Here is a 27,473-nt window from a genome sequence, read left to right on the forward strand (position 1 = left end):
TTTAATTTGTTTTTTTCTTTTACAAGCAGTAAAGCTTTGTCAACAACAAATACTTGTGAAATCACAAACACATGGGTCACGTTTAGGTTCTCTACTGCGGTAAAGACAAAGTAGAGCCACACAGGATATGAAAGCAGGAAATAATAACACTGTGGCGAGAACGCGCACGGCGCCGCGCCCAGTCAGACGAAAAAAAAACCCGCCGACGCCATCTTGTTCCAGGTCGACGACCAACATCTCTTCACGAAAGGAAAATTCTTTCTATGTCTCAGCGAATATTGCGTGGATTCTGCTCATTCCACGGGACTTGTGTTGTTTCTAAGCCTAGTTTAAATTAAAACCTCGTGGTGCTTCGTTTCACCAAGCGCGGACAGTAATTTTACTTTGTTCCCTAATGGCGCCGAGCCGTTACTGCTCTCCGCTCGCGCCCCACTCCCCTCGCGCTCAGAGCCCGCCCACAAATACTGACTGCATGATGTCATCATAAACCAGCCATTTCTGGAAAATGACCGTTTTTATCAGTTGTTTCTGGACAACTGTTAATCCCCACCAGCTATGTTACCACAGCCTTTAACATCAGATCATCTTCAGACCGAAATAACAACGAGAGCAACCGAAATGGAAAAAAAAAAAAAAAATTTTCTCGTCCAAAAATTCGACAGTGATAAGGACATCCTCCGGAGCCAAACTTGTCCGTTTCATGTGGCGCCAGAGCGGCTTGATGGACCAAACTTTGACACATCCGTCGTCCCTGAAGTTGAAAGCAAATACCCTGTTACAGCGGTACAGCGCGAGAGCGCATGCGCGCGGGGATGCGGTTTAGGGTGGGGGAGGGTCGATACATGGAAAGGATGAGAACATCCTCCTTCAACATATGATGTCAAAGGGATTTCTTTAGACATATTTCTAGAGAGAATTACAACAAAAACCCCGAAAAGATGTCTAAACCTCGTGTTCAAATACGTTCAGAAAGTAGTTAAGCAACAGGTTTTAAAAAGATGGAAAATACGACCATTTAAGGCGTTGAAATGTGTTCATGTGTTTTAACTAAAATTACTTTTAAACTCAAAATTAGTTGTACATGTTTAGCAACAAGTATGCCTCGCTTTACTGCTTGATTCTACACTTTTCCCCCATGTTTTTATGAGTTATTTGTCCATGATTTCATCATATTGGCCAGAGTTTCATAGGCAGTGTTCGTTTACAGAGTAAAATGCTGCCCTTGTGTAAGGAGTTACATAACAGCTTAGTTGCCTTCTAGTGAGCTGAATGGCAGGTGATCTTTTAAAGCCAGTAAAGGATTTTGGTAAAGGTGAACATGTAATTAATTGTTAATATTCTGAAAGTGTGGTTTAGGTAAATGGGCAACTTTTGGGAGTACAAAATGGTTTTGTTAGTGTATAAATCATACGTATAGGCCATGGTGAGGTCAAATAACTCTGTTAACATTGTATCCCAGTCTTTTCTCTATGAGAGGAAGAGGAGGAAACAGGAGGGGAAACGGTAATTAGTTTAAACAAAACCTCCTGTTTAAAAAAACATTCCCACAGCTGACTTCACTTTCAGAATATTGTTCAGATAAGAAGGCGGATGCAGCATAAAATATTTTGCAGACACAAATTGAAATGGGTGACATGAAATGTTAATTTTAAATTTAATGAAAATTGACAAGGTGTGCTTTTAAATACATTTTTTTGTATATTCCTATTTACAGGGCCGGATTAAATGTGCACAGACCCTAGGGCCCAGAGTGTTTCAGGGGGCCCCTTCCTCACTACAACATTGTGAAAATTGTGCATGATACTCTATGAAATGACATTTCTTACATCTCTTAACCAATGGTACCAATAGCAGTACACTAGACATTGTGGTGTAATTATCTGCCTTTCATGTACATTTTGTTTTATGTCCAAACTGTTGGTGTTTGTCCTATGTGGGCCCCACATGGGCCCCGACTGGGCGTGGGCCCCTGGGCCTGTGCCCATAATGCCCATTGGATAATCTGACATTGCCTACTGAAATCCACACACATAAGGCTTTTTTTTTTTTTTTTTAACAATATACAAGTTTATTTATATGTTTCTAACCTGTTGTGTTTGTTTATATTTCTCTGTAGGTGCCTTCTCCAGTTATCTCTAATTATTACAATATTTATTTATTTATTAATATATTGTAATATTTATTACAATATTTTACGACAGATTTGAAAAAGCAGGACTGTAAAATTGTTGCACAAACCATCTATACATAGCATGTATTTTATATTTATATATAGTTGTATATTTTATTTATAGCATGTAACATAATCTTTGTGGATAAAGCAGCAATTCTCAGTCGAACTTGGGTAATTGTCTGTAGAAAGTCTAATTACACATTTTCTCCTTGTATTAAAGCTTAAACGAGTATTACTGACGTTGTGCTCGGGATCACATGCTAACTTTTCCTTCTTTTATTGTTAAACAAGCAATGACTTAATGGTTTGAATTCCCGAGTTTTACCGACGGAAATAGCAGCAGCCCCGTCAAGGACTGGTTGTCATGAACGCGCACGGAGCGCGGCCACGCCGCCCCTGCCACAGCGGCCGTGGAGCCCCGCAGCATGTGGGGGCGGAGTCCAGGTTCGGAGATGGTGCGGGAGGGGGGCTCGTGGGGGAGGCGGAGTCTCGGCAGTCCTGGCAGGGCCGCCATTTTTGCAAAGGGAAAAGAGACTGGTTTGAGGGGATCTAATTTCTAAAAGTCTCCGTTGACTGGGGCTCAGTTTTAACGGTTTCTCATAGTCTTTTTGTAACATTCCGGTCCCAGCGTAAAACGAGGGGTAACTGGGTTTTTTCCACAGGACAGAAGTCTTCAGAGGACAAGTTTAAAAAGCAACATTTTAAAGATTGTCAGGATCCGCAGTGTGTGGACTGAAGTATTGTTTTGGTTGTGGAAGCTGCGACAGGGGTCTCACCACGTCCCCTTTCTGCTATTCAGGTTCTCCAGAGTGGACTTAAAGCGGTAAGTCAGCTGCATTAAGTTGTAGTTATTAGAGAGAGAACAAATCCGACCTGGAAGGGTATTGTTGGCTTTAGTTAGCAGGCTAGGCACATCATGCTGATGCCTGCTAACCCAGTACCAGGCGGGTTTAGCTTCATAACTTACTAATGAACACTGCCATACCTGGCTGTCTGTGTGCCATCTATTTTCCCTTCTTATTTATGTTAATTAAACCTTGAAACAGCTCAGTAAATTAACTTGGCAAGCCAGCAGAGCACTTGCTAACTAGCGCATGCTACTAGCTTAAATTAGCCTGACACAGAACAAACAGGGCTTTGACTTTTTGTTGAAAATGTGGAAAAAACGCCAAACGTCAAGCAAAGTTACCCCATTAATGGTATGTAAAAGTGGCAGAAAATGCACAGACTGTTGCCCAGAGTCACGTTTGATCGACGTTTCTATAAAACCTCTTTCCTCTTGTAGACATGAAACAAAAAACGCTACATAGATCTGTAATGACAAGGTCTGTGTTCATTTAACCTTGTCAGATGTGAGATTCTAGGTAAAAATGCAACATTCATGTTTTCCTACACATTAGCAGATGTAAAGGGGGAGTTACTTGATGTTTAGTTTGACACACACACACACACACACACACTGCGGGCCATATTGCGCACAGTTTTATTTGCTTTTGTGTACATCCATAAAATCCACTCAGTTTTGCTGTGCCTGGTCATATTTTAGTGTTTTTAATTTGGATCTTCGTCTTGCTGGCGTATTAGCTTGGTAAACTTTATATTAAAACATATTTTCCCTTTTTTGTATAGGATCTTATTTTTGTAAATAAAAGAAGTCATGTTGTTCCGGTATTTCTTATTCATCTTTTTATTGCACTAAGTTGAGTATCTGAAAATCATCACAAGCCCTATAACGTGTAATTGTGACATTTTTACAAGCTAGAAACCATAACCGTGTCTGCTACACTACACAATGCTTCTCCCTTCATTTCCAACCAGTTGTATTGCTGCACATTAGATTAAATCTAACAGGGATTGTCAGCAAAGGCGCCAGTTTTTTAAAAACTACATCTCACGTCGCTTGAATAGTGTTTTCAATACTGTTTCACTGTCTTACAGTACATTTTAACACCAGTTTCAAACTTGAATCTGCCCTATTAGCCTCACCTCACAGCATTATTTCCGTTCAGAGAAATGTTGTACAATGCTGCTAACAATGAGCTTTAACATGTAAACAGATACTTGACCATGTTTAGCTGACATCCAGAGCAACTAAGTGTTGTTTAAAATGGCTTAAATTACTTGTTACATTACAAACTGGTCCCACAAGCTACGCGAGGAATCCCAGTTATGACCAGATAAAGTGGAAAAAAAAGGCCCGATGTTAAACAAACATAACTATTTAGCTTCTGTCTAACTTAAAGGTACATTTCGCAGCTTCTTAATTTAGTCGGTGTGTATTGGGATCAAATGCTGCAACCGTGGGGGAGGGGATGTTCCACTTGGGTATATCTCGCCCCACTCGTGCAATTTGCAACTTCTCTGGCAACATTAGCCCTGCTGAACTGTACTGTATCACCCAGTCGGACACAAATTACCGTAGAAATGTGCAGCCTGCTTTTGGTTTGCCTCGATCTGCTAAATGTCGAGGCTCTTTCCTGCCTGTGACGACCCAAGCATTAATCCACTCCTGTCGTGTAACCATCTACGCATTATGCTGCTAGCCTCCGTTAGCTCGGTTTGTTGCATACCAGGGTTATTTTTGGCCTTAAAACGGTCCCAAATGACGATATTCTCAGCAGCTTCTCTGCTTAGAGGTGGAAAAAGACCAAATGAAAGACAGGTAAAGCTTCTGTTGTCTCACCGCTCCCAGTGCCTGCTAACATTGCATGTCGAGAGGCTAATGCTGGCCCTGCTATTCGACTTATTACTGGTAACAACACAGAAACTGTACCGACAGAGTGATACTTGTGTGAAAGAGTTGATTGATTGCATTCTTGGGGGGGGTTTCTTCCCATTGCGAGGCTCTCCTGGCCACACGCCGTCCTGAGAAAGGCTGTGAAAATGGCGACAGCAGCAGCAGGGTGTTGTGGTAACATAATAGCAACGTTGTGCCCTCCACACCCCTACAGGCTGGACTGACTGCAGCGCCGACATACTCACAGAGAAGCTACTACACAACACTGGCTTTTTATTTTAGCTCTGGTTACAGTAACGTCAAGCAATCTGGATCACACCTCGTTTAGACCAGCTCTGTGTAGCTAGAAAGAATATACTGTTTATTTTTACACTAAAAATAAAACATCTAACATGCGTCATGGATCATGATTTAATGCATGCTTTCATATAGAAACCAGTAGAATATGCTTTATTTATCAACCACATAAAGTGGATTTTATTAAGATGCATTAATACAATACAATACAGCTTTATTTATAAGGAACTTCAAAAACAACAATGTTGACCAAAATGACACATTGTTGGGGGTTTAAAGAACATAATAAATAACATACATTAGGACAACTTAAAAAAAAAATTCAGACATCTAAAAAAAAAAGTAAAAGAAAATCAAAGCAATCAAAATAAAATCAGATCTAAAAAGTCAACTTATTGTGCAGAAAGCCAGCTTAAATAAATGGGTCTTCAGTACAGATTTAAAAGCAGATATAGTGGAGGCCTGTCTAATGTGTAAATGAAGCTCATTCCACAGTTTAGGTGCTGCCACCGCAAAGGCCCGGTCCCCCCTGAGCTTCCCTTTCGTCCTCGGTACAGACTGAAGTAGTTAGTCAGCTGACCTGAGAGATGGAGAGGGTGTGTAAGGATGGAGGGGCTCAGAGAGGTACAGCGGGGCAGCACCATTCAGACATTTAAAAACAAATAAAAGCAGCTTAAAATGGGTCCTAAAGTGCCCCTGTATAACACATTAAAAAACACTTTAACACATCTGTTGAATACACAGACTACCAGGAATGATTTATTTACAGTATTATAGTTGGTTTAATCCCCTGTAGTGTAAAATAAATGCACCTGATGTTTTATTTATATGTTGAAGTATGTAGGTAGGTCATTTGGTGGTGGTAGTGATTGCTCACTAGCATTTTAAGATCAAAAGATGGCTTGCTTAAGGCTTGTAGTGAGTTCACAAAGTACATTCAAAAGTAAGAGATAACAAAGCTCTTGCTCTTTGTGTTGATGCCAAATTGATTTTATAGGCTGCAATAAAGTACTATTTCAGTTAGTGTTGTGACTAGATCTTTATGTTTACATACACACAATGTAGAGCAGTTAAAACGCTGTCTGGATGCAGGTTTTTTTTTTATTTTAGTAAATTCCCTAAAGCAGGGGCGTCAAACTCCAGTCCTCAAGGGCCGGTATCCGGCAGGTTTTTGTTGTTTCCCTCCACCAACACACCTGATTTATATCAAATTAATATTAAAGCTTCTTGTCAACCTATTTATGAATTTTGGTCAGGTGTGTTGGAGCATAGAAACAACAAAAACCAGCAGGATACTGGAGTTTGACACATGTGCCATATAATATGATAAATTTGGGATAAATTTTTATTGTTTGACAAGATAATTTATTTTTCTCTGCACTTTCCCTCCCCAAATAATAAATGCATCAATTAAAAATTAAGGAAATGAATTCTGGTTTGCAGGGTAGAATTTAATCTTGTGCCACAGCTGTCCTTTTCTCTGCTTCACCCTGTGGGACAAACTTTGGCACTTTGTTCCGCTCAGACGTTTCTTCGTCACTCTTGCCAAGAAACTTTTTTCCCTCCTGATAGTTTTAGAGCTGCTTGTTTAAAAAATTCTCAACATTTTCCAAGTTTCTCATCAACATTGTGTGTGGAAATCTAACCTCATATTCAGAATTAATTATGGTGCAAACTACTAAAAAGATAAATGCAGTTATGTTGCTGTAATCATGTTGTTTGCAGACAGTTTTTATGTATAAATTATTTGATGCAACAAAGCTGAAGCATAACTAATTAATGTTAAATGATCAAACCATCTGTTTGAAATAGTTTGTTTTAAGAAACACATCTGTATTCTTGACAAAATGATCAGAATGTTTCCAGTTTGGGCATCATCTGCCTTTTGCTGCTAATAAATCAAGTTGAGCAGCTACTACAAGATGAGTGTGAGAGCTATGTTGTTTCTAATTAGCTTCTGCCTTTAATACACTAAATCCCAGGCAATCTCTTATCCTTGTAAAGGAGCAGAGGTCTCTGTTTAAATACTCATTAATCTTTTTTTTTTTTCTGTATAAATGATACCTGAACAAGCAGTTTAAATACCCAATTGTCTTAATGTGGTCCTGATGGCCTTGTGCAGGATAGTGAGTGTTTTGTTTGCGGTGCTAACGGAGATGGAGAGTGGAGGTGTGGTGCCTGTCTTCCTCTGCCATAGGAACAGAGCACTTTGGCAAGCACCATAGATTCGTGACAGCTTCAGATGACACACATCTCCTCTCACCCAAACTCCGGTTTGAACTCTGAGATGCACGAGCATATACAACCAAGATCTGAGTTTAATATGGCTGCTTCTTCTGCTATTCTTAATGGAGACAGAAGAGCTGGACCAGGATTTGGAAGGACATCTGTTTGTGTATTGATATATTGATGGGGACAGATGGAAGCCACACACTCACAAGTCTTCTTTTTATTCTTTTTTTAAACTTATGTTTTGCTCCTCCTAATCTCTAGACGATAAATTGTAATACCTGAGACAGTAGGACTTCTGACGTACGTCTGTTTCGATACACCTCTGTGTGGGACCAAGCTACGTTGCTGCTTCTCTGTCTCCAGTGATCTCACATGTGTGGTGCCCAGACCCCAAGAGACCCAGAGACAAAGCTGAATGGCTCATGAGCCCAGCTCAGTCACATGGCTTCCCAGCTGGGAAGAGAAGCCAGGGCTCAGGTGACCTGTTTTTGTGCTGCTGGCTGGGCCGTAACAGATCCCTCTTTAAACTAGCAAGCTGTCTCCCTGACAGGTGGCTTTAGTGCCGGAGCTGCTGAGGCTGCAGCCTTGCAGCACCTCCATAACCTTCCTGTTGCTGCACCCATGTTACAGTACGTTCATGGTTGGGCTGACTGAAGCAGGGACGTACTGTTAGTGTTGGTGATGTAACGGCATTGCAGCCCAGCCATGAAATTGATCATCAAACACTGTTTTAATGGAAGTTGAGTTGCTATTAAAGTTATTTTTGCACTTTAGGCGCTGCATAGCCTCTCCCTGTTTTCTCTGCACACATGGACACATAGCTCGCGTTTTAGTTAGCCGGGCTGCACATTCTCCAAATGCTGTAATTAGTTACCAGCTCCATATGTTCCTGCTTGTCAGCCTCTAATCACAATGGCTCTCCCAGTCAAGGCAGCAGGATTATAGTGGATCTCACATCTGCAGTCATGTTAAGATTCGGCACGTAGTTTGATGTGATCTGTACCAGTCCCAGTCTGAAATGTTTGAAGGAGCTCTCCCATGACCATACATAGACTCTAAACAGCAGAGAGAATGAAACTGTATCCAGGAGTTTTCTTAAACAGGCATGACATTCCCCATTCTTGCTGTCTTAAGCGTACTTTGTCACAGTTTGAACAGTGCTCACAACACACTGATTTCAATACTTTTAACTACCTTTTTTTTAAGCACCTCTAATTTTCCTCATGTTTATTTTCTGATGCTTCAAGCAGCGCGGCAGGAAATGGTTAGTCGTTCTATGAGCATGCAACATAGCCATAACTTTCCAACTTTTTCATGTTCATTAATGTCCTCGTTGTCCTTTGCAATTGTAACTGCAAACCTGCTTGCATTTGTGTACCCTTCTGTATTGATGTATGAGTTCACCTTCAGTGCCTGAGTGCAGCGATGGGCATGCTGATTGATGAAGAACAAGGCAGATGCGATGCGTCCATGGCGGGGAAAGGAAGGGGCCAGGCCTGCATTCCTTTTGGGTCAAACTTCCTGTAAATGACTGTATTTGTGTGTTAACAGTTCCTAAGCTGAGTCACTGCAGTGAGCTGTGTGGATGAACATGATGGTATGGGTTTTCCCTCACGGACTTCAGTGCAGCTCTGTCTTAAAAGGACAGCTATTCCACACACAATGACGTGACTGTGTCCCCTCCGTGAGTGAGGAGAGAGTGGGTTACGCTATGTGCTCCATTCTGCCACCCAGAGTCCACCCAGGTCTCAGCTGTGTAGCATCACTGTCAGACACCTCCCCCACCCCTCTGCCCTCTCCAATGGAGGAGCTTTGGTGATTTGTAAAGCTCCCTGTAGCGCAAGGAAATCTATTTAGTGAGCAAATAAAAGGCAAACAGCTTTACTGTAAAAACCTAAACCACTTTCATCTTATGGCTTCTTTTTTTTTTTTTTTTCTTTTTTTTTCCCCCCAACCAACATCCACTTTTTGTGTGTTTTTTTTTTTTTTTTTAGGTGGGTTTCCCTGTTTTACTCACCCTCCCCTGTGCATGTGTCTGTCTCCCCCACCACACACTCCTCTCACATGTTTCCATAACAGCAGCAGTTTGAGCTGAAGGTGGCTTTAAATGGTCTCTCATGGTCCTCTTGTAATTAGGAACTGTGTCTGCGACATTCCCCTTCCCCTCCGTTCTACGTTACTGTCTCGGGTTTATTTAGGAAGTGCACAGAGGAGGGAGAGAAATCCACCAGGGTGGGGTGACTGGGCACAAGAAGGAAGGGGGGTGGTTCTTCTCTGTGGCTGCATTTCTCCAGGGTGATGGGCAGGTCTCCTAGAGGAAGTAGGAGGAGCAGGCCGAGGCAGTCACAGCACAGCTCTGATTTAGTCAGGAATGTTGCTGTTCTCTACTTGTTTTCCTTTTTTTTTTTTTTCGCCTGATTTTTGCCAGTCTTTCCCGTGTCTGGCTGCAGCGCATGTTTGCACACCGCTCTGAAAGCCTCATTTATTCAACATGTTAGAGCGGACATGGCGAGAGGTTATCCGTCTGTTTCTATGAGTTTAGTGGGAGCTGCATGTGTGATCGTGAACTCTTGTGCATACTCCTCACTAATTACAGCGAGGCTTGGTCTCACACACACACACACACATAAATATATATATATATATCCATACACATTAGTGGATGAGGGGGAAAGTTGACGGCTTTGAGGGAAAGATTTTTCACAACATTTGAGATATTCTGGGCCTCTGAAATTAACCAAAAGGAGTGTCATTTTGGTGTTTCTGCAAAACTTTCCAACATCTTAATGGCAGAATGTGTTGCAATTAAATCACTGTCCATCATTTAATATGTATTTAACAGAGTTACACACAGCCACTGCTCTCAGAATCAGCATGTATGTATGAAAGCTGATCCTTTCAGTAGCCTTAGATGACACATGAACTCACCAGGGTCGTCTTTCTCCTGTTAGTTTGGCCTGGAGCTTTGGGGAACTTAATGCCTGAAATGACTCTTAATCTAAGGCTACTCTTATCGTTTGTGTTTCCCAACACGTGCTCTGAAGTTCTTTGGCAGAAGCTTTGCTGTCAAGGTTTGAAGCTAACCTGGTCATGAAATACAGCTTCTTCGAAAGACACTGTAAATTGGTTAGACGGGGATTTTTAAGTCTGTCAGAGGGCATGCTGAGCTGAATTCTTTCCTCTCAAAGCCCAGCGGGCATGCAGAGGCGTGTATTTCTATTTGGGATTCTTTTTCTTGCAAAGTTTGCCCTTACTTAATACATGGCACATTATTACTTTCTAGCTGTTCTCCCATCGACACCCATAGCCGTGATTTGGGCTTTTGTATGGCCACGGTTTTCATGAGCAGGCGGAGGTGTGACCTCCAGCCTATTTTGTCTCAGCATCTGTCCCTCCCACTAATCCCGCTTATCAACAGAGCTCTCTGTATCAGGGGCAGCCACACTGACACATATGCTCCCGTCTGGATTCCCATCAGATACGAATACTGGCTTAATATTTGCATCCATGCTGCTTGGAGCATATAATTTATTGGTCAAAGCCTTCTGCTGTTGGACCAAAGAGGCTCTACATGTGTGTCCTTAGAGCCAGAATAATTCATTATTAACTTGATGTCATGGCTGTATTTTCATGTGTGGTTGTGGCGATGCTAAGAGAGCAATCATAATTAAAAACATAAGCTTTCCTGCTAATGCAGTCCCCAGTATGGAGCAATGCTCCTCATGAAGGGGGGGTGGTGGCCTGTGTGTTGCATTTTTTTCCTCCCTTCTTTCATGGAGGCTGGCTGCTGTGTGTGTGCTCTTGCTCCCCTTTGTGGGAGTTTTCTTACAGTGCAGGCTTATGCATTCCTGACAGAGAAAGAGTAGAGGTCTCTTTAGCGCATTTCACAGCAGCAGCACCGGCTTCACCCTAAAAATGTTGTATATTCCTGCTTCCCATCAGTCAATAACCTCCAATATGGCAGCTTTGCCAGGGGGAATTCCTGACAAACACTTCTGTCAAAGTCTGAAATTGTGAATCATTCATCTACATGTGCTGGAAATACCCTGTTTTCACTCTGAGTGACAATTTCAGGTTGAAAAGAAACTGCAGCCGCGCTTCAGTCTGTGTTCACGGTGTTAAATAAATAACATTGTTAAAGGATCATCTATTTATCCTTCTGCAAAATATTAACCGAGTGTTTTTTTTTTCTTCCTCTCCTTTTGTCTACCCTTTCCCTCCATCTGTTGTGTTTTTTCAGGCCTTGTGGATGCACTTAGATGTCTGCAATGACTGCTGTGGCTGGCATGCCTCAGTGTTTTGGACTCCCTTTCTCTGGACTCAGTAGGACAAGAACTGATCAGCAGAGAACGTCATGAGCATAGTCATCCCAGTAGGGGTGGACACAGCAGACACCTCATACCTGGAAATGGCTGCAGGCTCAGAGTGAGTAACACCAGGACTTCACCATTAAGACTTTTCAAGCCCCCATTTCCTCTTTTAATTCATCTCTACATAACATCTACGTTTTTAACCCACACAAAAACACTTGGTTTTCACTTTTACTCTCCATTTCACCTCCATCTTCTTTCCCCATGTTTAACCTTAAGGTTTGCTCTTCTCTCACATCTCACCTCTCTGTAGCTTGATTCACACACTCTTTCCTTTCATATGCCTCAACGTGCCTCTTGAAATGACTGAATCTTCTCTCTTTTTCTATGGTTTGAGTCAGTCCTGCGTTTCAAGTCTCTTGTGTTTACAAGGTTACTGTTAATGAAGCAGGCCGCTCAGTCTAAAGGCCCGTGTGGTCTCGGCATCTATGCTGCGTGATGTGGACATTAACTGTTTAACTCATTCAGGAACATCTCTAAAGCACCACACAAGTACCACAAAATCCTTTCCCATGATCCTTGTCCGAAGCTGTGGCTTGGTGTTTGCACATGTGTACACCGCATTCAGTCAGTGGAGCAGAAATGGTGCATGGCGCCATGGCAACAAGCCTCCTATCGCCCCTCCTCTCCATTTCCTATAGTCTCGTCAAGGACATTGCCGCGGCTTTATCTGGTCAACTAAACGAAGCAAGACGTCCGCGTATGACTAAAGAGTAATGTATGTCATCTACTTACGGAGGGGCTCCTGTCTCTTTAAAAGAGGGCTAGCCCTCCCCTTTGCCTTCATCAGAGCTGTTGCCGTGACAGCTTGAGTTGCCATGGTATCTGCCCCTCGCTCCCCTCCCTTCTCTCTGCACTGCGCAGGGCTTGTTGCCATAGTCACTGGCCTGAGTGACAGGTGGTCGTCTCACAGATATGGCGTCTTAAACAGTCCCAGCGCGTCCCCCGCCCCTACCCCCTCCCTCCTCATCTCCATAGAGCTCGGCTACCACTGGGGGTAGAATTAGCCCCCACCTTTGTCCACCTATACTCAGACTGATTGCCTGCTGCAGGTTTATTCAAAAGCAGATAACAAGCTGGAAAAGGGGGTTTCCACCTGCTGCTGCATCGGTCCTGTCCAGACGGGAGGGACGTAGTGTAGCTGGACATGCGAGGACATATCCAGCTCCGTGGAGAATTCAGTGTCAGCTGAGTAATGGCGGGGGTGGCGACTCACCAGAGAAACAGCCTCACGTCCTCTCTACGTCCCCCTGAAGTCTGCAGCAGCATTACCAGTTGTTGGCTAATGCAGTGTGTGTCTACAGTCACACACACACACACACACACACACCGCCTAACGTGCGCGCACTCGCTGCCAGAATGCGTATTGTTGCCATAGCAGCAAGTGGGAGCTCTTCAGGAGTCAAAGTGTTGCTTCTGGCTGTTCAGGGCTGCTCTTTCTCCTCTGTGCTGCTGATCTCTCCGTTCTGCTTCAGCAACCTCTGTTAGCAGACGTTTGTATTCTCACTCACATCTGCTCTTTTTTCGTCAATATTCTGGGAATCTGAAAGATCATAGAACGTGGTTTTTAATTCATCATTATTTCACTCATGTTTTATAAGAGTAATGCAGGCTGTAGCTGCTTGTATTGGAGCCTCATACCTGGTTTTCAGCAGTCCATACATATGTGTGCTTTGACTGTAGACCAGAGGTGTCGCTAGGTTTAGATCAGGAGGCACACATGGTACAAATTAAGCTCCAGTAGGTTGGAACCTGTAAAATTATACTATATATATATATATATATATATATATATATAATATCATTATTTATTCTACATTAATATTATTTATTCTAAATTAATATTATTTATTATATACTATAATAATATATTATTGAATTTCCCTTTGGCGATTAATAAAGTGTTTTTCATATCGTTTCATAATAGAACATGAATAGTACAAGCACCACATTTCTTTATCAGGTTGTTTACATTTAACCATCCAATATTTTGCCTCAGTTTGTTATTTACATGTGCACGATAACTGATCAATCACAGGGCACTGGGGCTGCAGTTTTGGATTGTAATAGATTGATCAGTCAGCTAATCGGAAAAGCTTTTTCCCTTTTTTGTTAAGTAAACTTTATTGTATTTAAACTTTAAACCAGGCAACAAAAAGTTGATTCCACCAGTAATGACGTTGCCTAGTGATTTGATCACTGTATAAAATGTAACAAGCTGAATATTACTTCATTATAATTAATATAACAAGCAATAACTGCAGAAATAAATGCAATAAAATAAGATATTTTTTTTCTTCAGCTTAGTTTTTTGTCTTTAGCAGATAAAACTAAAAAATGCCGAATGAATAAATATAGTTGTGGAACATTTCGATAGAATATTTTTACTGCATGTACCCACAATATTTATATATTCTCTTTTTAAGTGCATTGTATATGCACTTTAAATAACCATGTTCCATAAAAATTATTTTTTATCGCGTGGAACCTTTAGCTTGATCTTGCTGCTCTTCATGCAGCACAACAAAAGATAAAAGTTTTATTCTTTTAATCATGCTCCCACATTTTTATTCATTTTGTAAGATATGGAAAACCTTGTAAAACCAGATGCGTCTGCGGTGCTGCAAATGTAATGTCCCATATATCTGTGTAAAGCTACTAATCTGGTGGCATAAACGGCTTGTCAAAGAATGACTTGCATGAACCCTGTGAATAATTTTAGATGGGTTTTAAAGGGTTAACTTCTGTTGTCCACATGTAAAATGGCAAAGGCTTTCTAACGTGACATGACACTAGAATTAGTGGAAGCTTTAACAGCATATTTTAAACACATGCTGTAATCCTGATGAGCTGAACTGACTGATAAAACAAGCTAAAGTCAGGTTTATTAAATACTATACAAGACAGAAGACATGAGCTATCACCTCGCCTTGTAAATGTTTTATATTTAAAAAGAACATCTATCTCATGGGCCAGATTGGACCCTCTGGCGGCTCAATTTTTTTCATTTGACACCCCTCTCTAGACCCTCCTGTGTTCTTTACAGAAGCAGACACATTATGATAAAAACTATTTAGCTTATGTATTCACAGATATGTTAAAAATGTTTGCACTCTGGCCACATATGAAATACCTGGATTATAAACTGCAGAATTTCGCCAGATTGATAATTAAAGGTAGAAAGTTGGTGAGTCATCAGCAGATCTTGGCATGATTTATCAACTCCGCCTGTTAAATGAAAGTCTTTGTGCACAGTCGGGTAAATTAATCTGTAACAGTTGTGTACGCACACACCCTTTGCCCGGGTACCGCCTCCAGACCTCAGCATGCAGTTACATTTTCAGTTTGACAGTGAAGAATCAGGCAGTATTGCACACAGGAAGCCTTGCACAGTGCTCGTTTGGTGTGAAAGCAGAGCAATAGAAGGGCTCACACAGGTACTGTGGCACCGACTTAGAACTTACCTAGGGGTTCAGTTTAGGAAGGGAAGGAAGTCATTAGAAGGTAGGACACAGAGTGAAATGTATACCTTCTGTTTAAGGTCTAGTTCAGGATTTCTACTTGTTTCCTTACTGTTTACTTTGTCTTTATTGTAATGAGTGAGTTATCTTCTGAAAACGTCTGTCCTGAATGTGATTTTATCATACTGTTGTTACTGAGTTGCAGTAGACAAGCATGGTCCGCTCAGAGGCTGATCATGTCCAGTGTACATGAGGACATGAAGTTGGAAGCTTTTTACCTTGCTTTGTTTGAGAAAACACGCCCTCTCATAGTTGGTATTTCTTTTAAAATGCTCCTCAGTTTCTACACAAACGTGTACTTTCTGGTGGTTAATGTATGTCTTTGACCTTGGAGCAGTTTTTCTTACTGCACTCGGTAAAGAGAAGGATCAAGTGTGTTTTCACTTCATTAAACAACCAGCCATGTGGATATCTCACGCTAAGTGTGAGTTGCTCTTCATGTTTCCCCTTTCTACTTTTCTTACCTCTCTTAACTGACCATCCTGTCTCACACCATCTGTTTTACCAGTTCCACTTCCCTCTTCCTCCAAAACCACTTCTTCAGCAACTGTAGAATAGTTTAATCAAATCATGAGGGTAGGTCGCTCTCAAACGGCTAAACAGGTTCCTTTAGCCTCACTGGGATCTGGGGAAAGCAGATCTACTGGTTTGGTTGGACTAGCCTAGGAAAAACAATCATTGTGTTGGCTTGTGTAAGTGAGAGATGGCACATGTTTCTGATGATTATCCGTGTTGTACATCTGGTTTCAGGGATAAAACTGTCTGTAATCTTGACATTTATTCCTGTTGTCGGGCTCTGAAGTACATTTGAGGGGACATGACGGTTAGCAGTGTGTTGCTGGATGTGAAGTGACTTTGTTTTGCCTTTTGCTCTCTTGACAGCATGATAATTATTCCCATTGTTTACAGTAGAGGTTTAAATCACAAAATCTGCTAAAATACTGCTCAGGAGCCAAGAATTGGTGAGATATCACATGCTGATTTAAGGCAGTCACTTCTATTCATGTCAAATCTACAAAAAGCCTCTGAAATATTAAAATGTTACTTTTGAGTTAATTCAGGCATTTAAATAAACAATGCTCTTTTCAGAAAACTAGAATTTAGTTATAACAAAGGTCTGCCTTTATGGTGGCATTTTTATTATCATAGAAAATGTAAACGAGACCGTGCGTTCCTTCTTAAAAACATCTTACAAATTATTACTTTATTAATATTTCATCAGAATTGCCAATTTGGATTGAGGCTATTAGCTTGTTAATGCATAAACATATACTGTATATAAAAGATGGACGGAGCCTCCATCACATCACCCATACGTTTCTGAAGAGCTGAATTGAAGCTCGGTGTGCGGTTCCTACAGTCGCCATCTTGGCAGAGGCATGCGTGTCGTCTCACCCGGAAAATACAAATATGGGCAAAGAGGTGGAGCTGAGAGGGGGGCTGTGAGTGTCATGGTGGATGATTGACATCGCGCGAACTCTGAGATGCCTGTAGCTGAGGTAACCGAGATAACCCGGAGATAACAGGAGCTACCCAGCTAAGCCACGTTGTTAACCGGCTAAAAACTGCGGTTGTTCTACGTTCTTTTGACTTGAAGCGGGAGATCTGGTACCTGTCAATCAAAAGGACACTCCCCTAAATATGCCGAATTTTGTGATTAAATTACTTTTAAACCGGCGAGTTAGAAAAAAATTAACTCCCCCCCCACAGTTGTCATGAAGGTAAATCTGACCTATTCAACCTAAAATAGATTTTTGAGTTTATTTCTGCCGTGAAGTTGGTCTTTTTAACATGGGAGTCTGTGGGGATTTGCTCTGTTTTGGAGCCCCTAGTGGATGAAGGGGGAACTGCGATTTTATGCACTTCTGCACATGCTTCACTTTTAACCACGGGAGGTTGCTGCTTGTGCTTAACTTGATGTGGTGTTCAGAGTTTTTCTGTATCGCTGCATCACTACTAAGAGTTGCACCCTGATTTGTGTTCGTAATGTTCTCGTATCTTAATGTAAGTTTAGGAGTGACATTATGCATGAGATATGCAGGGTAACCTCGTTGTCAGTGGTTCAGTCAACAATAAGTATTTGTCTGTGTGTGTTGTGTGTTTCTACCAAACAGACCAGAATCGGTGGAGGCCAGCCCTGTGGTGGTGGAGAAGTCCAGCTACCCGCACCAGATTTACAGCAGCAGTTCTCACCATTCCCACAGCTACATTGGCCTGCCTTACGCTGTGAGTACACACACTCCACTTGATCTCACCTTCCTACAAAAAAACCCCTGAGTTTTAGCCACGTGTTGCACTGAAAAAACCCTGTGTTGACTTGTCAAGACAGTAACATCAGCTGGTGTTTTCATGAAGCTCCGCCAGGCAACACAGCAGCTAACAATTAAAGCAGAGCTAAAACAATGGGTTCATGTTCCATGAATAATTGTGTGTAAAGTCTGTAAACGTGGTTTGAATTAAAAGTGTCAGCATCAACTCAACCGTACTGTGGAGTTGGAGCTGTGTGTGTCGGATACCAGTTTATGTTCTCTAATAATGTGGCAGCACAGCAAGGGTCCCCTTGTTTCCCATACAGAAATTAAATGATCTTGGCACTCTTGAATCTTGAAACTGAATATGGACCAGCGCTGCGTTGACTTTTTATTTAAACATATTGTAAAACTATAAATGTGGCTTCAGATAACATCATTAGTGACTGTGCAGAAAAACTGACTCTTTACTGAGCATCATCCATGACCTGGACACATTTTGTCCTTCAATCAGGACCATAATTATGGGGCGCGGCCCCCACCTACGCCGCCGGCCTCCCCTCCACCCTCCATGTTGATCCGACAAGGAGAGGGAGGGCTGTTTGTTCCAGGGGGACAGGATGAAGCATCCAGGGGCACCACGCTCAGCACGTCAGAAGATGGCAGCTACGGGGCTGACATCACCCGCTGCATCTGTGGCTTCACCCATGACGACGGCTACATGATCTGTTGTGACAAGTGCAGGTAAAAGCAAAGGCTCGGTTTTTTTCTGGGTTTTTTTTGTTTCGATCAGCAACATCAAACTTTAAGCTTAAAGTTAAAGTAAAAAAACTTTTTGTTTGTTTGTCTTTTTACCAGTGCCTGGCAGCACATAGACTGCATGGGCATCGACAGGCAGAACATTCCCGAGACCTACCTGTGTGAGCGCTGCCAACCACGACACCTGGACAGAGAGAGGGCCATCTTGCTGCAGACCAGGAAAAGAGAGTGCCTATCTGGTAAATACAAGATGCATATCCATGACCCAGTATTCATTTTTTAAAAAAAACTTTTGGTCGTAGTGTTTCAGTTCGTTTTGAAACATCTCTACAAAATTGCAGCACAGTGACGTAAAGGTGGCTGCATTCGCCAGTGAGAGTTATGAGACGTTAGAAATGTTCTTTGAGAACCCACAGATTCACATCTCGGTTCTGCTTTTCCTGGCTTCCGAGCTGCAGTAAACGGCCAGCTTGTTAGTGAACATTGCAGGTTGTAAGCAGTGTAGGGCTGCAGCTTCCTCCCCCTGCAGGCTGGCCTCAGTTTATTCCAGTGTGAGCATTGCTACAGCGACACCTGCTGGACAAGCAGCAAATTACAGCTGTTATTTGTGTCGTGGCTCGCTTCGTCTTGCATTATTTTATCTAGACTAGGATTTAATCTGGCTTTTATCAGCAGGAAAGTAAGTTTCTTTGTTGATTTACTTTGTAAATGTATTTTTGTCTCGTTCAGATGGGGATACCAGTGCTACGGAGAGTGGAGATGAGGTTCCCCCAGAGCTTTACTCCGCCTTCCAACACACACCTACCACCATCACCCTGACAACTGGGCGCCTTGGCAATAAGCAGGCTGATAAGAAGCGTAAAAAGAGTGGTGAAAAAGAGCCTCCAGCTTCCTCTGCACGCGCTAAGAAGGTCAACTTTAAATCATTCAATTATGTGAACAGTGTCTAATTGTATTATTATGCTTGAACTACTTTTAATGTTAGTTTCTATTTCATTATTTCCCCTGCAGGCTTTCAGAGAGGGATCCAGAAAATCCTCAAGAGTAAAGGTAAGCAGAGAGGTTAAAAAAAACTCATCTTCCACGTAAGTCTTTCATTATTCTGTTTAAGCTTTAGCATAATCTACTCTTGTTGTTGTTTTTCAGGGTGCCGCTCCAGAGCAGGAGCCTGCAGAGCACTCATCCATGTGGGAGAATAAGATCAAGACGTGGATGGAGCGCTACGAGGAGGCCAGCAGCAATCAGTACAGTGAAGACGTTCAGGTCCTGTTGCGTGTTAAAGAGCAAGGCGACGGCAAGAGCCTGGCATATAATACACACCCAGCATCTTTCAAACCCCCAGTGGAGGTATAAACCGCATTCTTAATGCATAGTCACACCCAAACATCCGCTAAGTCTTTCCTCACACAAGTCTTTTCCTTTTGGGGCTTTTGTGCTTGTTCAGGATTTTTGATCATGTCAGGCTGTTTGTCTTGTTCAGAGTCAAGTTCAGAAGAACAAGAAAATCCTCAAGGCGGTGCGAGACTTGGCCCCAGACTCCCTCATCATTGAGTACAGGGGAAAGTTCATGCTTCGACAGCAGTTTGAGGCCAACGGATACTTCTTTAAGAGGTAAGGATGCTCATCAAGGGACTTCTCCTTGGATTTGTCTGGTTAAAATAGAACTTGTACCTTTAACCTCTTCTGGGTCTGTTTTCCTAACTGGCTAAATTAATTAATGCCACAAAATGTGTTTGTATTGAGTGTTTTCTGTTCTGAGCGCCGACTTGTTTTCCTTTCCAGGCCATACCCTTTTGTGTTATTTTATTCTAAATTCGACGGAGTGGAGATGTGTGTAGACGCTCGCAGCTTTGGTAACGAAGCGCGCTTCATCCGTCGTTCCTGCACCCCCAACTCGGAAGTATGTAAACATAATTGACATAATAATCAGCTGATTCAAGTGAAACAACCTGCAGGTTTTGCTAATCAAACGTTAAAACTTGTCCAGGTGCGGCATGTCATCGAGGATGGGATGCTGCATTTGTACATCTACTCACTGAGGCCTATCAGCAAGGGCACAGAGATCACAATCGGTTTTGATTTTGACTATGGCAGCTGGTGAGTTTGTTGTTTTTTTAACTTGAAGCAGGATGCAGAGTAAAGTTATTTGACTTTTTATTCTTTTTCTTTTGATGTTATTAGTAAATACAAGGTGGACTGTGCCTGTGTGAAGGGGAACCAGGAGTGCCCGGTGCTGAAGCACAACCAGGAACCCACTGAAAACTTGGGTTCTGGAAGCAGACGCAGAGGGAGTCGCAAGGACAAGGACATGGTGCGGGATGACCAAGGCCAGAACCAGAACATGGCTTTAGATGGCGAGGGAAAGGGCAAATGTCTGGGCGACAGCAAGCAGAGAAAGCTCTCTCCTCTCCGCCTTTCCATCTCAAACAACCAGGCAAGACTACATCATGAACACACCATCCACCCTTCTCTCACACACCGCACTCTAAAATATCAGACGGTTAATCATTATTTTTCTTGCAAAGACTTTCACAATTCATGCTTGTTATTTATTTTTCTTTTCATAAGATTGTCTTTGCATGTGTTTTCCATTGTTATCCACCTCTTTGATAAACATCCTGTCTAGTTCCCTCTTTTTCCCATCCTCCCTGAACACTACAAGCTCTACGTTTGGGAAGACGTTCCCATTAAATCCAGTGAGAACCTGTTCCCAAACTAATGATCGGTAGTGTAGGCATTTTCATCAGTCCCTCATAAATACTAATAGTTAAGATTTGACAGCACGTACGTCACTCGTATGGCGAGATGTGTACAGTCAGAGCGCAGTGTTGAATAACAGGGTTCATCAGGAAGGTTTAATTTAGACAAATATAGTCAATATGGTGTTTGACTATGTAGAAATCAGTCACACGGCTCAGTTTAGGTCGATTTAGGGTGAAAGAATATATATTAAAGTTGTCATAACCTAATCCCATCAGCTCCAACGATGACCAGCAGGCCCCAGTTTCTTAGCAGACGCAGCACCTGATTGTGACTGACCACCAGGGATCCATTTACTCTGTCCTTGTGTCTTTGAAGAGCTTCTTCCCCTCTCCCCCACCTGTCCTCTCCTCCATTTTCCCCTGTCTCCCTCTAGTCTGTAGTCAGACTGAATGATCAGCCGTGATAAAAGCGCCATACCCCGCTCTTCCCTCCTCTTACAGGATCCTGAGTTATTTGAGGATCTAGAAGACAAAACCTCCATTAGCAATGAAGTAGAGATGGAGTCAGAGGAGCAGATTGCAGAGAGGAGGAGGAAGATGGTAAGTGTGCCAAGCTAGGGGCTACAGCTTTGTTTTTGCTATGCAGCCACTAAGCAGAAAGAGCAAAACTAAAAAACAAAAACTACGCCGTTTCTCTGGGTGAGGTGTGACTATTTGTCTGCTGAGGGCTTGGATAGGCGCAGCTGTCCTTTACCTCTCTTCCATTAAACTAGCTTCATCTTCATCACTCATCCCTGCTGCCAATCCCTCTGTTGCTGTTTTGCTCAGCCCTAATTTGTTTTTATTTAATCATTGATAAATTTCCTCCCTCCTTCAGCTCTGAGGCTTTGCACCTGTCTGTCATTCACTCATTTTCCTCAGTTGTTGCCTTTTTCCTTCTCCGTGTGTGAAAATGAATAGGCCTGCAGTATAACATGCCTGTAAACAACACCTCCCTCCCATCAGTGGAAACAAATCCCATTCATTGTCTCCATGCACACTCAAACTATCCCCCAGCGTGCATTAAAGGTTGAGTATAACTCTCTCCTAACCTTCATTACGGCCGCAAGCTTAAAATGGCCTATCATGGTATCAGCCGCTCTCCTCTCCCTCTGCCAAATGGCCTCATGCCCCTGAGAGCCAAGCACACTACACTAACACACACACACACACACACACACACTCGCTCGCTCTGGAAATTACCCTGCAGTCAGCTTCATTTCACACGGTGGACCTAAGGTGTAAAGTGCTGACTCATCTTTTGGGCAACATACAGTTGTGCTAATCAGCGAGAGAGATGATGGTTAGATGGGAGGCAGGAGGGGCTGCAGAAGGTGGAGCCTTGTTGCCAGGGCCACACTGACTATAGGACATCCAATAAGCTGCCCTCCATGGAGAGTGTCTCCGGACAGAGCTCTGCTACTGGAGTCCAGAAGTCTCACTAACAATTTACATGTGTCATAAAAGCACGAGGACGTTGCAAATCCGCTCTGCAGCGAGGTCCAGTGGAGATGGTGCTGTTTGCTGGCTCAGCATCCAGACACAGATCCCAAAGATCCTGTTGGTTGAAAAAACAACTAGGTGTTTTTTCCTGAGTGTTTTTATTTATTTATTTATTTTTTTTTTTTTGTCTTCCTACCTTGTTAAGTGTCGTAGACTAGCTTAGTATATTTGTGGTTATTTGTACAGTTGTGCTCATATGTATTCGTCCCCTTTCATTAAAGAAAAGGCTGAATTTACAACAGTCACTCAAATAACTGGAGACTTAAAAAAGGAACAATAACTAAAAATTTATAAAAAATATAATTTAGTAATATAAGACACTGTTTTTTCATTTAACTGAGTTGAAGAAAGGAAAAAAAAAAACCAAACAAACAAATTGGTCCTGGACAAATTAGAGCATTTTTCTGTTGAACAGCGGGACAAAATACCTGTCAACAGGTGCAGAAGTCTGACTGAGAGGAACAGAAAACACCTGACTGGAGCGGAAACATTAAAGGATTGTTCAACTAAATATTACTTTATGACTGATGGAATATGTAATAAATTATCTTATTTGTTTGCTTTTAAAAAAATATTTCTATTGAACAAGAATTAGAAAATAATGTAATGATCTACATAAAATTTTTATTTTATGTTACTTTAGTCAATTTCAGCTTATTTTACAGGCAGCTGTGTTTTTTTTTATTCTTCTTTAATGAATAAATATGAGCATATCTGTACTTTGACGTGAATCAGTTCCAAGTGCTGTTTAGATGTTTTCTGGACATCAAACCGTTGTTCTAGAAAAACAACTAGAGCAAGAAGAGATTAATTATTACTTTGCTTAATCTAATATGGCATTATTAGTATTATTATTAGTATTAGTATTGTTACTGTTTGTAGACCTGTGTGGCAGAATTAGGTCTCATATTGCCTCTGTGAAACCTGTAAATAAGCCACCGTCTTGGATGAACAGCTCAAAGTTTTGGTAAAAAGGTGTCAGAATGTTGTTGCTCTGTGTTTGTTAGTTTTCTCTTTTTACACTCAGACCAGGTCGTTGCATTACTGACGATGCTTTCTGGTTATGTCTCGTGGGTTTTGAACTCTTCCCAGTAACCCACAGTGTCTAAATTAGTTTTGTTTTTGTTTTTTTCTTTCTACCACCAGAAGCTTTGTGTTTAGTCCAGACCTGAGCTGTGTCTGTGAAGGCTTGTTTAGGGGGACATGTCTCTTCTAAATTAGGCTGTCTCTTTATTAAACATTCAGGCCAACCCAGCAGAGCAGTCCCATCTTCCTGTCGGGGCGGCTTCAAGCTGGAGGGGACTGAAACTCAAGGAGGTAAATTTGACCCATACATGGCCAACTTCACCCATTTACCAGCGCAACAACCACCAAATCCGCCGTGGTGACTGGCTTGGAAGCGTACTAACTGTCCTATAAGACGCCAGTTTTTCAGCCTGACCTGTAAAGAAAAACTTGTCTTTTTAAGCTTGGTGATACGAGTCTGTCTTCAGAGGGGTGTTACGGCTGATGGTGGAGGGTAGCCGTGGCTCGGGACGTTCTGCGGCATGGATTACTGCAGGAACACATCTGACTATGTTAAAAGCTCTTGGTGTTGTGGCCACATCCTTACATTTCCCTGTCGCTATCCCCTTTCAGTTGCTGCTGTAGTGAAAGCAAAGGGGGGGAACCTTTCCCATCTTTCTCTGCGTTCACATCTCTGCACTTCATTAGAATAGCTTCTGGCATTTAGCTCATATTAACCCGTTGCAGTTCTTCACATCGGGGCTTTTTTGAGGATTAATAATGTCTCTCTGTGCTTCATCCTTCCTCCCAAACCAACAGACACGAGAGGAGAGGAAGATGGAGGCCATCCTGCAAGCTTTTGCCCGGATGGAGAAGAGGGAGAAGCGCAGGGAGCAGGCCCTGGAGAGAATCGGTAGCATCAAGTCGGAAGTCGGCGGGCGCAGTGACATTAAGGAAGAGCCTCCTGCAACACCAGAGATGGCAGATTCTCCAGCCGTTATTCAGGTGAGAGCCCAGAAGCGAGCTTGTTTCTGCAGGGAGGACTTCCTGTTTTTTCCAGCACTTACCTCAACCGTTTCTTTTACAGCCCCTTCTGGAAGTAAAGGAGGAGCCGGGACTGAAGCCAGCCAAGGTGAAACCCTCAAGAAACAGGAAAAGCTTCTCCAGGAACCGCACTCACATCGGCCAGCAGCGCCGGCGAGCTCGCACCATCAGCACCTGTTCTGACCTGACGCCTGGCTCTCCGGCTGAAACCATCGAACCTCTGACCAATGAAGCCCCTGAAGGAGAGGCGCCCACTGTACCGGAGCCAGAGACCATCTCCTCACAGCCGCCGGACAGCAGCCCCCCGCACAGCAGCTCACCTGCACCCGACAGAAACCGCACAGGGAGCAAGAACTTCAAAACGAAAAAGGTTCGGAGCGAGTTTATCATCCCACAAGGAGCGAGTCCTGATTTAAAACCCTGAAGGCCGGCAGACGAGTCACTGCTTTCATTTCCTTCAAACTTCTTTCCACAGCACTTTGTGAGCGAGTGGGTGGGAGAGAAGCAGCAGGACCGCGGTGCGGTACGGACACCAGAACCAGTTCCAGAGAGGCCGCTGAGAATAAGCAGCGACCCTGAAGTGCTCGCCACACAACTAAACGCGTTACCAGGCATGGCCTGCTCCCCGCAGGTCTACAGCACCCCCAAACACTACGTCCGCTTCTCGTCTCCATTCCTGGCAAACCGCAGCCCCACCACTCCCGGAGTTCCCACTGGGAGGCGGCGTTCCAGAGAGCTGCCGGAAACGCCACCGACGACCGGCTCCTGCAAGAAGGTAAACACTCCTGTCGGGGTTTGATGAAGCGATGATTTGGTCGGTTCTGTGCGTCAGTAGCTTTGTTTTCATATAAATGGAGAAATGTTGCAGTGTTTCAACGGTTTTAATCTCTGTAAATTTGATGAAAATGATCAAAGAAACCTGAAAGTTTTACATTAATTCTGTAAAATCTGGTTTTCTTGCAGCGATGGTTGAAGCAGGCTCTAGAAGAGGAAGGTTCCACCAGCCCAGCCAGGCGGCCCAGCCTTCTCATGGCGGCCGACGGCCCTCTCAGCCCCTCCGTTAACGGCGACTCTGACAGCCCCCTCCCTTATAATGGCACCTGCTCACTGCCAGGTAGGGTTAGTGAAGCCAGATTACTCTGTCTGCTAACAGGACTGACTTAGATGGTCTGGTAGTGATAGTTCAGAAGGGTGTGTGAGAGGGAAATACTTGACCCAATGATGGTAAAGACACTGAGCAAAATCTGTGTCCCACTTTATATTTTTTACATATTTGTTAATAAATGTGGGCATTAAAGGGTTAAGAAAGTTTGAAATGTACTTTTTTTTTTCCCTCTTCTTTTTCTATCATTTTTAACTTGTATGTCTATTCCCCCCCCCCCCCCCCCCCCCCCCCCCCCCCAGAGTTGCCCACTCCCTTAAAAAAGCGGCGATTGAGCCCGTTAGATGCCTGCATGTCTGAGAGCTCGACACCATACGGTTCCCCTTGTGCCACGCCCACCCGTGTAGACCAATCAGAAATGCCGGCAACGCCCATCTTACTGACCACACCACCGCGCCCCCGGTCAGAGGAACCGAGCATAGAGCCCGCGTCCAGCACCCCAACACACACACTTCATGCTCCTCAGGAGGTAAAGTGGCAAGACTCTAACGGTTTGTTAACTAACTCTGTTTGTGTGAAGAAGAAGTGAACAAGTTTCTGTTCTCTCAGAGTGACTCTTCTGCGGAGAACTCGCCTGAGGTCAGCCGAAAGCCCAGCGTGCAAGAGGTGAGAGAAAATCCCAGTGAGAAAATGATGGATCAAATCAAAACTCTGTGTGGCAGATGAAGGATAAATCTTTCCTCAGAGGTGGTGACGATGTGACGGCGCGTAACGTGGTTTTCTTTCCCCTTCCCAGGCCGAACGTCCTCCTTCATTAGCGTCGTCTCCCTGCATCAGGCCTCCCAGTTCTGATGGACTCGTAGCAGAAGTAAAGGTGTCCGTTCCGGAGAGTCCACAACCTCCAGCTGTTGAGTCTGCGGACAGTGGGGAGGACAGGACAGACGGTGGTGGTACAGAATGCACTACTGAGGCTCCCTCTGCAGAAACGTGCGCTTCCTCTTATTCTGGCTGGATAAAAAGCCCAGAGAGAGGCCCGACTGGACCAGCTGGTCTGAACTTCTCTCCAGTCAACTCAAACTTGAGGGACCTCACCCCCTCACACACCCTGGAGCCTCTGGCAGCTCCGTTTCGAGCCGAGGCTGCAGCTGGGGCTGCAGTGGGGCCGGCGGCAGGGACAGGGTCGCTGGCTGGCTCGCAGCCCCCGTTTAGTGAAGCCCAGGGACAGCTCTTCTACCCCTGCTCTGAGGAGGGAGGTCCAGCCGCTTTCTCTCGCTCGCTGAACGGGGACGGTGCCAGCGAAGGAGGGGGGTCAGCACAGAACCCCCCACAAAAGAAAAAGGTATGGTTTGATCTCGTGATCCTTGGCTTTAGAGTGCCCCCTGCTGGTTTCTTGCTTTTAGTGCATGAATACATGATAGGTGTGAATTTTCCCAGGTTTCCCTGCTGGAGTACCGGAAGCGTCAACGTGAAGCTCGTCGCAGTGGCTCCAAGACTGAGTGCAACTCCCCCGTTTCCACCGTGCCACCTTTAACAATGGACGCATTTCCTGTGGCTCTAGAGCCCTCCAGCGACCCTCCTCTGCTTGGTGCTCCCACAGCTTCCTCCAGCACCACCACCTCCGTAAAGGAACCTCAAACCAGTGAGGAGACGGAGCTCACTGGGGAGAAAGTGGAGAAGGAAGGAGAGGGTCAATGGTGGGTCCTGCAAACACTGAACCAGACTGTATGCACGGTGAATCCA

General features: G+C 43.5%; 1 protein-coding gene across 2 annotated transcripts in view; it reads left to right on the forward strand.

Annotated features, from left to right (window-relative positions):
- The first annotated feature begins 2,708 nt into the window (after positions 1-2,708).
- kmt2e (lysine (K)-specific methyltransferase 2E) overlaps positions 2,709-27,473 on the forward strand; it is a 28,223-nt gene continuing 3,458 nt past the window's right edge. Inside the window, exons 1-22 of one of the 2 annotated variants that reach the window (XM_079263572.1) lie at positions 2,709-2,996; positions 11,680-11,864; positions 17,445-17,556; positions 18,094-18,323; positions 18,438-18,577; positions 19,068-19,249; positions 19,350-19,388; positions 19,485-19,685; positions 19,819-19,949; positions 20,121-20,238; positions 20,326-20,435; positions 20,520-20,772; positions 21,542-21,640; positions 23,828-23,899; positions 24,407-24,592; positions 24,675-25,001; positions 25,107-25,406; positions 25,595-25,745; positions 26,036-26,262; positions 26,343-26,399; positions 26,530-27,072; positions 27,168-27,427. In XM_079263572.1, coding sequence (XP_079119698.1) covers positions 11,794-11,864; positions 17,445-17,556; positions 18,094-18,323; positions 18,438-18,577; positions 19,068-19,249; positions 19,350-19,388; positions 19,485-19,685; positions 19,819-19,949; positions 20,121-20,238; positions 20,326-20,435; positions 20,520-20,772; positions 21,542-21,640; positions 23,828-23,899; positions 24,407-24,592; positions 24,675-25,001; positions 25,107-25,406; positions 25,595-25,745; positions 26,036-26,262; positions 26,343-26,399; positions 26,530-27,072; positions 27,168-27,427 — 3,809 coding nt within the window. In that variant the 5' untranslated portion in view covers positions 2,709-2,996; positions 11,680-11,793. The remainder of the gene's footprint in view (positions 2,997-11,679; positions 11,865-17,444; positions 17,557-18,093; positions 18,324-18,437; positions 18,578-19,067; positions 19,250-19,349; positions 19,389-19,484; positions 19,686-19,818; positions 19,950-20,120; positions 20,239-20,325; positions 20,436-20,519; positions 20,773-21,541; positions 21,641-23,827; positions 23,900-24,406; positions 24,593-24,674; positions 25,002-25,106; positions 25,407-25,594; positions 25,746-26,035; positions 26,263-26,342; positions 26,400-26,529; positions 27,073-27,167; positions 27,428-27,473) is intronic. The other variant, XM_079263573.1, reaches the window with a different exon arrangement.

This window comes from Telmatherina bonti (genome assembly GCF_933228915.1).
Source record: "Telmatherina bonti genome assembly, chromosome: 23".
NCBI lineage: Eukaryota > Metazoa > Chordata > Actinopteri > Atheriniformes > Telmatherinidae > Telmatherina > Telmatherina bonti.